At 36.6% G+C, this 12,537-nt stretch overlaps 1 protein-coding gene across 1 annotated transcript in view; it reads left to right on the plus strand.

Annotated features, from left to right (window-relative positions):
- LOC128638891 (extracellular calcium-sensing receptor-like) overlaps window positions 1–1,706 on the plus strand; it is a 33,549-nt gene extending 31,843 nt beyond the window's left edge. Inside the window, exon 5 of the mRNA XM_053691019.1 lies at window positions 775–1,706. Coding sequence (XP_053546994.1) covers window positions 775–1,706 — 932 coding nt within the window. The remainder of the gene's footprint in view (window positions 1–774) is intronic.
- The last annotated feature ends 10,831 nt before the right edge of the window (window positions 1,707–12,537 follow it).

The raw sequence follows: 12,537 nt of genomic DNA on the forward strand, positions 1-12,537 counted from the left end.
AAAGTTGCCTGTAAAATAAATATAAATCCTAAAATAGCTACAATGTAACTATTAGTTATATTGTAACTATATTAGGGTTTATTTTATAGGTAAGCATTTAGTTTTAAATAGGATTAATTTATTTAATTATAGTAATTTTATTTCGTTTTATGTTAGGGTTAGACTTAAAATTATAAATAATTAAATAATAAATAATTTTATTATAGTATTTGCGATGTGGGGGGGCCTCGGTTTAGGGGTTCATAGGTAGTTTATGGGTGTTAGTGTACTTTGTAGCACTGTAGTTAAGAGCTTTATGTTCCGGCGTTAGCCCATAAAACTCTTAACTGCTGAGTTTTTTATGCGGTAGGAGTCTTGGCGGTAGAGGCTGTACCGCTCACTTCTTCCAAGACTCGTAATACCAGCATTAGGCAAATCCCATTAAAAAGATAGTATATTCAATTGATGTAAGGGGATTTGCGGTAGCCAAAAGTCGCGGAACAAAAGTGAGCGGTACACCTGTACCTACCTGACTCGTAATACCAGCGGGTGTTAAAAAGCAGCATTAGGACCCCTTAACGCTGCTTTTTAAAGCTAGCGCAGAACTCGTAATCTAGGCACATGTAAATAATAAATCAGATTAACAGTCAAGAATTTGATGTGATAACAGAAATCTATTTTCTCTATCATTATAGATAAAATAGTTATCTATAGCAAACAAAATGATCTTTTGCAATGCAGTGCTTAATTGCTAATGTATACTATATTTATTTATATTATTTGTATTATTTTCAGATGCAGCTTATTGCTTGAAGTGCTTTGATGACTACTGGCCAAACGAAGAAGGAGATAAATGTATTATAAAGCCAGTTGAATTTCTGTCCTATGATGAACCCCTAGGGGCTGCTTTGAGTGCATCAGCAGTAACTATAGCAATATTCATAGCCATAGTTTTTATTGTCTTTATCAAATACAGAAACACCCCAATTGTAAAAGCCAACAACAGAAATCTCAGTTATATCCTTTTAGGTTCCCTCCTCTTTACAGTTGTGTGCCCTTTTGCCTTTATCGGTGAGCCGACAAACATAGAGTGCTTCATCAGACAAGCTGCATTTGGCATTATATTTACTATTTGTGTATCTTGCATTTTGGCTAAAGCTATTATGGTAATCCTTGCATTTAGAGCCACAAAACCAAACAGTAGCCTAAAAAGATGGGTTAGTCCAAAGGCGGGAAATTTCATTGTAGTTGTATCAACATTGTTTCAAGTGATCATTTGTTCCATTTGGCTGCAACATTTCCCACCATTCCTGCAGAAGAACACAACCTTTAAATTAGGAACAGTTATTATTGAATGCAATGAAGGTTCAAATGCTGCATTCTGGTGTATGTTGGGATACATGGGTATAATGGCGATGATCAGCTTTGTGGTGGCTTTTCTATCTCGCAAACTCCCTGATAGTTTTAATGAAGCCAAATTTATAACGTTCAGCATGCTGATGTTTGTAAGTGTCTGGCTGTCTTTTATCCCTGCATATCTGAGCACCCAGGGGAAATACATGGCCGCTGTGGAAGTATTTGCAATGTTGTCCTCAAGCCTGGGGTTACTGTCATGCATATTTCTCCCAAAATGCTATATCGTACTACTACGACCAGATCTTAATACTAAAGAACAACTACTGGATAGAGGAGCTACCAGAACAAGAAAAAACATAAATGCTCTGTAAGCAGGGCCCGTGCTAGGATTTTTGGCTACACAGCCAAAGACACATTTTGCCACCCTACCCCACCCGATAAAATTATATATACTGCTTCTTAACCAAATGTTCTAGTGATGTGTTAAGCAGCTATAGATAATTATTTTATTTATAATAGAGAAAATAGATTTCTGTTATCACATCAAATTCTTGACTGTTAAAGGGACAGTCTACACCAGAATTTTTATTGTTTAAAAAGATAGATAATCTCTTTATTACTCATTCCCCAGTTTTGCATAACCAACTCAGTTATATTAATATACTTTTTACCTCTGTGATTACTTTGTATCTAAGCCTCTGCAGAATGAGACCTTATTTCAGTTCTTTTGACAGACTTGCATTTTAGCCAATCAGTGCTGACTCCTAGGTAACTCCACGTGCGTGAACTCAATGTTATCTATATGGCACACATGAACTAACGCCCTCTTGTGGTGAAAAATAATCAAAATGCATTCAGATAATAGGCAGCCTTCAAGGTCTAAGAAATTAGCATATGAGCCTCCTAGATTTAGCTTTCAACTAAGAATACCAAGACAACATAGCAAAATTGGTGATAAAAGTAAATTGGAAAGTTTTTTAAAATTACTTACCCTACCTGAATCATGAAAGTTTATTTTGGACTAGACTGTCTTTTATCTGATTTATTATAACTATAATAGTTATATTGGTTAATTTCTGCATGACATAACATACCAAAGTGGTGGCTCTGCACAACATAGTAAATCAGTGGTGGCTCTGCATAATGAATCAAACAGTGCTATCAATATATAAAACACATGAATTTGGAGGCAGGATGACCTCTTTTCGTTTTCCCCATTATACCTAGACTGATAATAGCCTGTCTAACAGGAAAAGTTTGTAAGCTGCAGGTTGACAAGTTCTCCAGCAAGCTTTTTCTGCTATTACTTTCACTTATGAAAGAGTAGGGAAACTGCTGACTACACCAAGTTTATAAAAAGCTAAAAGTTTAGATACATGTGAGATATGTATGTATGTATGTGTGTATATATATATATATATATATATATATATAAAAGTAACGAAACTTGCACTCACTGGTCTTTCTTACAAACCACTCTTTTATTGTGACGTTTCGGAGACAAAGTATCCCCTTCCTCAGACCTATATATATATATACACACACATACATATACTGTATGTGTATATAAATATATATATGTGTGTGTATAAATATATATGTGTGTATATATATAGTAGCAAAGGAGAGCACTCTCACTTAGTCAAACAGCTGCCAGTGTGCTAGTGTGGTGTAAGTACAGCAAACAAAAAACTTGCACTCTCTGGTCTTTTTTGAAACAATCTTTTACTGGGAAAAGTGACGTTTCGGGGGACAAAGTATCCACTTCCTCAGACACAGTGTATACATATTGCAAACAATATATAGTGTAAACACACAACACCCCACCCCCAATTAGGACTAAAAAAACTGCCAAAAAGGTAGTCATGGTAACCCCCTAGTCACATAGTAAACATAGTGTGCATCAACAACATATAGAAAAACCTGTCTGAGCATAATTATATAAATACAAATGTAGTGATCATATGTGACATAACCAGAAACACAGGACATAAATGGAGGGACAGAAGTGTAAAATTGCATAGCGTGTCTAACCAAGACCACATCATCATATCATATGAAATGCAAACAACATGTACACAGAGACAAATACAACATACTCAACTTTGGGAACCGGGGCTAGTTGAACCATAGCAGAACAAGATGGACTATTATTATTAACAGAACGGATAACGGCATTCTCCGATAGCATCCCTCAAAGCTTCCTAGAGAAAGGAGTAACGTGACCTAACGACCCACTCAACGGCCGGCATCTGCTCCATTTAGTGCCGAAAACATCACTGCTGTGGAAAACAACCAATCGGAAGAGAGTATCAGGTGGGCATGTCAAGCAGACGATGCGTGGTCGTAGCAAGGCATAACCACTATAAGAGAATAAAGCAGAGGAAATAAATAATTACAGATAAGTAAAAATTTATGCATAGTAATATACAGCACAAACTGACAATTTAAATTACATTGGCTCTAAGGTAAAGGACACTCACTAGTTATACTAGTGCTTCACGACACAATGGGAAATCACTCTATTTATGGGAAATTCTCAATGCCACTACAGTTGAAATAGAAATAAAGATAAATAAATATTGCATGCCAGTTATACTTTACAGAGTAAATAATCACTCAATCTATGGGAAATGGGAATGCACAATACCAATAAATGAAAAATAACCCTCAACTAATCATTCTAAAGCACATGATAAGTGTGAACTGCTTGTGCAATGTTAAATGCATGCAGCTATGTCTGTCGGACATGATCCGCTGAGCGGATCATGTCGGACAGACCGTTAATAAATCGGCCCCTATGTGTAGTAAGTGTGTTTGGGATTTTTGTGTTTAGTGTGTAGTGTGACTGCGTAGTGTGTGTGATTTGTGTGGGTAATGTTTGTGCAGTGGGTGGTGTGTGAGAGTCTATGCGGGCAGTGTTTATGTAGTATGTGTGTAGTGTTGGTGTGCAATTTGTGACTTCATATAAAAAATACAAGCTAAGAAAAAATATCTAAAGTACATAGTCAAAAAAAAAATCATTGGGTGTCAACTTATTTTTCAAGGATGTATAAGAGAGTTGGAAATGTTTTATCTGATTCACCTCACCCTGGCCATTGTTTATTTAATCGTAGGCCAAGGTTCAGAGTTTTATGAACTAGAACAAACCATTTTCTACATAGTTTTTTTCACCAGGCTATTTATATAGCAAAGAGGAATATATTTTTTTTATACTGCTGATTGTGTTTGTTTGTTCATTGTCATCTGTTACCTTTGCACCATAAAAAATTCCTTGTGTCCTTTTATTACAAGCACAGAAACTTCATATTTTGCTATCTCTTTCTTTTACTGTTCTATGCAGCTTTTAAAAGTTTATCACATATACAGTGAGTGCAGAATTATTAGGCAAATGAGTATTTTGACCACATCATCCTCTTTATGCATGTTGTTTTACTCCAAGCTGTATAGGCTCGAAAGCCTACTACCAATTAAGCATATTAGGTGATGTGCATCTCTGTAATGAGAAGGGGTGTGGTCTAATGACATCAACACCCTATATCAGGTGTGCATAATTATTAGGCAACTTTCTTTCCTTTGGCAAAATGGGTCAAAAGAAGGACTTGACAGGCTCAGAAAAGTAAAAAATAGTGAGATATCTTGCAGAGGGATGCAGCACTCTTAAAATTGCAAAGCTTCTGAAGCGTGATCATCGAACAATCAAGGGTTTCATTCAAAATAGTCAACAGGGTCGCAAGAAGCGTGTGGAAAAACCAAGGCGCAAAATAACTGCCCATGAACTGAGAAAAGTCAAGCGTGCAGCTGCCAAGATGCCACTTGCCACCAGTTTGGCCATATTTCAGAGCTGCAACATCACTGGAGTGCCCAAAAGCACAAGGTGTGCAATACTCAGAGACATGGCCAAGGTAAGAAAGGCTGAAAGACGACCACCACTGAACAAGACACACAAGCTGAGACGTCAAGACTGGGCCAAGAAATATCTCAAGACTGATTTTTCTAAGGTTTTATGGACTGATGAAATGAGAGTGAGTCTTGATGGGCCAGATGGATGGGCCCGTGGCTGGATTGGTAAAGGGCAGAGAGCTCCAGTCCGACTCAGACGCCAGCAAGGTGAAGGTGGAGTACTGGTTTGGGCTGGTATCATCAAAGATGAGCTTGTGGGGCCTTTTCGGGTTGAGGATGGAGTCAAGCTCAACTCCAAGTCCTACTGCCAGTTTCTGGAAGACACCTTATTCAAGCAGTGGTACAGGAAGAAGTCTGCATCCTTCAAGAAAAACATGATTTTCATGCAGGACAATGCTCCATCACACGCGTCCAAGTATTCCACAGCGTGGCTGGCAAGAAAGGGTATAAAAGAAGAAAATCTAATGACATGGCCTCCTTGTTCACCTGATCTGAACCCCATTGAGAACCTGTGGTCCATCATCAAATGTGAGATTTACAAGGAGGGAAAACAGTACACCTCTCTGAACAGTGTCTGGGAGGCTGTGGTTGCTGCTGCACGCAATGTTGATGGTGAACAGATCAAAACACTGACAGAATCCATGGATGGCAGGCTTTTGAGTGTCCTTGCAAAGAAAGGTGGCTATATTGGTCACTGATTTGTTTTTGTTTTGTTTTTGAATGTCAGAAATGTATATTTGTGAATGTTGAGATGTTATATTGGTTTCACTGGTAAAAATAAATAATTGAAATGGGTATATATTTGTTTTTTGTTAAGTTGCCTAATAATTATGCACAGTAATAGTCACCTGCACACACAGATATCCCCCTAAAATAGCTATAACTAAAAACAAACTAAAAACTACTTCCAAAACTATTCAGCTTTGATATTAATGAGTTTTTTGGGTTCATTGAGAACATGGTTGTTGTTCAATAATAAAATTAATCCTCAAAAATACAACTTGCCTAATAATTCTGCACTCCCTGTACATTAAATCAATAAACAGAAAATTTTAAACATTTTAAACAGTTTGACCAGTAGACAGGAGGAGAAACTGCCCAATCAGGATAAAGGATATCACTACGAACTGCCCATTACAAAATACAACGTCCTCTTTCTTTTGCTGCTGTTGACACGATAAGTACTATATTTTATGCTCATTATTTTATAGTGTATTCTTCTGTGTTTTACCTTTGGCTCTTTGTTTTAATTCATTGTACGCTGTTATTGTTTGTCTAAAATAAAGAATTTTCCCAACTTCTCAATTTCTTATACATTTTAATATATTCAGTTTTTTTCTTACTGTTTTCAATATTTTGACTTTCTGTTCCTCCTTGTGATCACATTTTTGAGTGAATTACTTGCTCATTTGTTTCCCCTCACTTGCACTTACCTTCTTTCTTGTTTGTCTGTTTTCGGAGTCCTCCATCTCCTTCTTTTGCCGAGCGATCACATGACCGCTGCCATCTTGTGGGAGTGTCTTGCGACGTCACGCACCACATCTTCCCACCTTCATCCGCATCCATCCTTGTCCCATGACGTTGTTATTTTGTTTATTTGGATAATTTGTTAAAAAAATACCCAATATTGTATCTTATTCATGCTGAATTAATTGGTTTTTGCTTTAGGATATTATTTGGCTGCCACCTAGAGTTCACTTTTATTTTCAACACATTTTTTCTGTCAATTGTTTTTACTTCTTGATTACATATAATATATTATTACTATTTTTTTAATTTTATAATAATTCTTTACTTTTTCCTTACATCTGTCGGAGAAATTTTGATTTATAAAAAATATTTTAATTTCAATATTATTATTTATATTTTTAAATAATTTTATTTCTATATTTCCTTATTGTCATATTTATTTTATCTCATATTTTATTGATCTTTTAATATGTCTCAGAATTCAGATAATCCTGCATTGAATGAGCAAGGTACAATCCATGATAGATAATTCAATGAACAATTGGATGTCAGAAATTACTGCTCTCTTAGCAGACAAACCTTCTGTTTCTAAATGTACAACTAAGAGAAAATATCCCTCTAATGCTCTCCAAACAAGGAAAAAAAAAGATCTCAAAGTCTAAGCATTATTTATCCGAGACTAACCTTTCCACAGGCAGGGGAAGTAAAACACTTGCCAAAAAGACCCTTCATCCCAAAAGGGTAAACTTGGGAAATAAAAACTCCAACAAGCTTGGTAAACATTTAGGGGCATATTTATCAAGCTCCGTATAGAGCTTGATGCCCTGTGTTTCCGAAACAAAAGTTATGAAGCAGTGGTCTAAAGACCGCTGCTCCATAACCTGTCCGCCTGCTCTGAGGCGGCGGACAGAAATCACCCTGATCGAATGCGATCAGGCTGATTGATATGCCCTGCTAGCGGCCGTAAGGCCGTGAATCTGCAGGGGGCGGCATTGCACCAGCAGTTCACAAGAACTGCTGGTGCAATGATAAATGCAGAGGACGTATGCTGTCTGCATTTATCGATGTGAAGCGGACATGATCCGCAATATCAAATCATGTTCACTCGCACATTAATAAATAGGTCCCTTAATGAACAGAGATTCATCTTCCTCTTATTCTGATTTATCCGATGACTCTGATATTTTTAATGAGAACGAGAATGATTCAATTTCTTCCGCGGATAATTCTCCTACATCAAAAAGGCCTAAAAAGTGTCTTAAGAAACCCAAACATTTAGATGGAGATGAAATGACTTTTAAAGATGCTTTAGGCAGTATTAGATTTAATCCTGACACTCTTCATCACCCTAGGTCAGCAGAGTGGGGTCCTGACCTTGACCTGGCTAAATTTGTGGAATTCCTAATCAGAAAACCCCATAATCCCAAATCAAGAAACAAAATGAGGGCAGAATGCTCTAGGTCTTTATTACCAAAAAACAGTAATTTCACCCGTGAAATTGATCCTAAAATATTAAAATTCATTGGCACTCCTGGATATAAAATAAAAAAGGGAATTGACAAATCCTGGAAATCCTGCCAAGATAAACTTTTAGATTCTTTAGGTCCAATAGCCAAACAGTTTGAATTAGCAGATAATACTATTTAAAACAAACTTGTTCACTCTTTTGTTATAAGAGAATGGGTCTATAGAATCCTTTCAAATATTGGTAACACTAAAGTGGCCATTACTGTGGAGAAACGCAAAAACATTTTAAGAAAAATTAACAATAAAATGTTAGACTTATATATATAACAAGTTACAGTCTGGCAAGGATAGTCTTATTTTTGGAGACTCATTTTTAAAGGACGCTAGTACTTTTTCTACCTTAAATAAGGTTAAGTCTTCTTTTAAAAAAAATTCAAACCAACAGAGATTCTGTTGCCAGGAGAATTTGAGGTAATTTTTCCAGCCGATCAAATTTTCTAAACAGACCTCCATACTCTCAATCACAATTTGTCCAACCCTACTATGGTCCTCAAAGACCATTACAAGAACAGTTCTCACCATTTTTCCCTGAAGATCTCGTCCTTGGATCCAAAGAAGTCTTCGTTCTAGAGGAAGATCCCGTATTTCCCAAGGTAAATACTTTTTCTATTATAAATCTAATTTCTTCCCCTCATTTAATTGGTGGCAGACTCCTACATTTCTCTAAAAACTGGGATTAAAATACTCAAGATCAATGGGTATTACAAACTATTCAAGGTGTTAACTTTGAATTCACTTCCCTTCCAATCTAAATTGTTCCTCCTCATCCTATCTTTTTTTCCAAACAAGACCAATTTCTAGTTCAGGAGAAAATAACCAATCTTCAAAACAAACAAGTTATTGTCCAAGTTCCTTCTCCAAATCTTTATCTCCAGCAACTTGTTTCTGGTGAAGAAGAAAAATGGTCAACTTTCTCCAGTAATAAATGTAAAAGCCTTAAATTCTTATGTTGTTTATCGACACTTCAAAATGGAGGTTAGGCATCTACTCAGAGAATGTCTAATTAGTTCATCTAGATCTCTCAGATGCCTACCTCACTGTTCCCATAAATACTGATCACTGGAAATACCTTACCTTTATTTGGAAAGACCAATTTTGTAAACAAAGAGAAATCCGGTCTCTCCCCCACTCAAACCATTATTTTCCTCGGTTTCACAATAAATACTTTAAATTCTTTGAAAACGTTATCAAAACATTTAGTTTCAATCAGATCAATTGCCAGGATAGTGGGGTTACTCTCATCCTCTATCCAGTCTATTTTCCCAGTTCCTTTAAATATCACGAACTACAACATTTAAAAATCACCTAATTCCCTTGTCGCTAAAAGTAAAAGAAGAATTAGACTGGTGGCTGACCAATATGGAATCATGGAATGGGAGAGCGATTTAGAAAGTTCATATAAATTGTTTGGACCTTTTAGCTGGTTCATTTGCAGTCAAGAGTTTTTAAAAACTTTCCTCTCCGGTGTCCATTATCCTTCGTATGGACAAAGCAGTTTGTTACTTAAACTGTCTCAGTGGTACCAAATCCAGAGATCTTTCCCGAATTGCCAAATAATTTATCCATCTCTGCCTAGAGAGGAACATTTCTATCAGAGCAGAGTATTTCCCAGAACCCTCAAATACCTCAGGGGATTGGGGCTCTCACTATCTGAGAGATATGAGCGATTGGAAATTGAATCAAATGTTTGCTTCTTTACAAAATTTGCAAGGTCCTTTTTCTATAGATGTATTTGCCTCTCACTTGTATCTCCAATTACATCCATATTACAGTTGGTGCTCTGATCCAGAAGCAAAAGCAATTTCCTTTAAACCTGGCCTCTTCAAAAATCTTATGCCTTTCCACCCTTTTCAATGATAGTGAAAACAAATTCAATAGTTCATCAGAATCGCTTATCATTAACAATAATAACCCCCCTTTGGCCATCCCAACCCTGGTACCCATCCCTTTTGGAGATGTCATACTTCCATCCTATTCCTTATACCTTAAATTCCAGATTTCATTTTAGTTCCCGACAGAAACCTTCACACTCTCATAGTATCTCAATCCCTAACTCTTGTAGCATGGACAATTTTGGGGGACCATTCTCTTGAAGGTCTTTCGGAAGGAGCTAAATCCCCCATCCAAAATTCCACTGCCCCAGCACACTCAAATGTTTTAAAGCATTTTATATAGTATCTCTGGACCAGTGTTGGTGAGGAGGAGGCTGCCATCGTTGGGAAGATACCCTTTTTAATCTGAAATTGAACTTTCCTTTAATATGCCAAATTGCTGGCAATTCTAATTGTATTTATTTTCTCATATATCATTGAGGTTATTACTAGCTATTTATTAGCGCTCACCCTTTTGTTGTGTAGAATGTTATAAAGCAGCCTGGTCTAAATGGTCTCGCTGGTGTCTACAAAGGGATTTGGATCCCTTTTCAGCTAATTTAAATCACATTTTAAATTATCTTTCTTTTCTTTTGATTCCAGTTTAGCTTATAGATCTATAAATGTTTCTTGTTCCGCTATTTCTACTTAACATTCTTGGATTAATAACTCTCCTATAGGTCAAAATCACCTGGTTTTTAAATTATTAAAAGCAATTATACTCAAATGCCCCCCTATTCCTAAATATTCCGTTTTTTTGGACGTTTACTTAATTTTTTCTTTTAAAAAAATGGCCTCATAATCACTTACTATTGTTGAAACAGTTATCTGCTAAACTTGCTACCCTTCTATGCCTTATTTCTTTTTGTCTCTGATATTCATGCCCTAGATTTTAATTCTAAACATTTTTCACCTGAAGGTATCACTTTCATTATATCTTGAAGAACTAAAACTCTGTCTTCCTCTATCTTCTACCCTTACATTCAGAGCCTTCTCTTTGTGTTGTTAAATGTTTAAAAGGATATGAATCTCGAACTTTGTCCTTTCAAAACTCTTCTTCTTCTCCTCAACTTTTAATTTCTTTTGTATCACCCTATTCTCCTGTCACTTCCACCTCCATTGCAAGATGGGTTAAATGGGTTATAAAAGAAGCTGGTATTGATTTATCTTTTACAGTTTATTCAGATAGAGGTTCTGCAGCCTCTAAGGCATTTTTTAAATCTGCCTCTCTCCAACAAATTTTGAATGCAGCTGATTAGTCTTCTGACTCAGTTTTTAAACAATTAAACTGTTTTCGCTTGCACTCTAACCATATGCGCGTAAAATGCAGAACTTAGAATATAAAATGTGCGATAACCTTTTCCCCCAGTCAATGGATCAAAAAAGTGGGGACAAAAGCTAACACCCTACCCACAAACCCGATCACATATTCTTAAGTGTGCTAACCCGACATGAAAAACAAAATGTATGCTTACCTGATAAATGTATTTATTTCCGGATATGGTGAGTCCACGGAATCATCAATTACTGTTGGGAATATCACTCCTGGCCAGCAGGAGGAGGCAAAGAGCATCACAGCAAAGCGGTTAAGTATTACTTCCCTTCCCACAATCCCCAGTCATTGGACAGAAGGAAAATGGAGAAAAAGGAAATGATGCAAGGTGTAGAGTTGCCTGAGGTTAAAGTTAAAAATAATTGTCTTAAAATAAAGGGCAGGTCGTGGACTCACCGTATCCGGAAATAAATTAATTTATCAGGTAAGCATAAATTTTGTTTTCTTTCCTAAGATACAGTGAGTCCACAGAATCATCAATTACTGTTGGGAACCAATACCCAAGCTAGAGGACACCGATGATTAGGGAGGGACAAGACAGGTAACCTAAACAGAAGGCACCACCGCTTGAAGAACCTTCTCCCAAAAGAACCTCAGTAGAGACAAAATAATCAAATTTGTAAAATTTGGATAGGGTATGCAGAAAAAAACAAGATGCAGTCTTGCAAATCCGTTCCACAGAAGCTTCACCTTTGAAAACCCAAGAAGAAGAGACAGCCCTAGTGGAATGAGCTGAAATTCTCTCAGAAAAACTGCTGCCCAGCAGTCAAATAAACAAAACCAATTATACTTCTCAACCAGAAAGAAAGAGAAGTAGCAGAAGCTTTCTGACCTTTACGTTACCCAGAGAAACAAACAAACAGGGCAGAAGATTGGCGAAAATACCTAGTCGCCTGTAAATAAAATTTTAAAGCATGCAGAACCTCCAAGTTGTGCAACAAACATCCTTCAGAAAAGAACTATGACAAAGAGAAGGAACAACAATTTCCTGAGTAAAATTTCTGTCCGAAACCATTTTAGGAAAACTTAGTACGAAGAACCACCTCATCGGCATGAAATATAAGATAAGGAGAATCACACTGCAAAGCTGAGAGTTCC

The sequence above is a fragment of the Bombina bombina genome, chromosome 8 (genome assembly GCF_027579735.1).
Source record: "Bombina bombina isolate aBomBom1 chromosome 8, aBomBom1.pri, whole genome shotgun sequence".
Taxonomy (NCBI): Eukaryota; Metazoa; Chordata; class Amphibia; order Anura; family Bombinatoridae; genus Bombina; species Bombina bombina.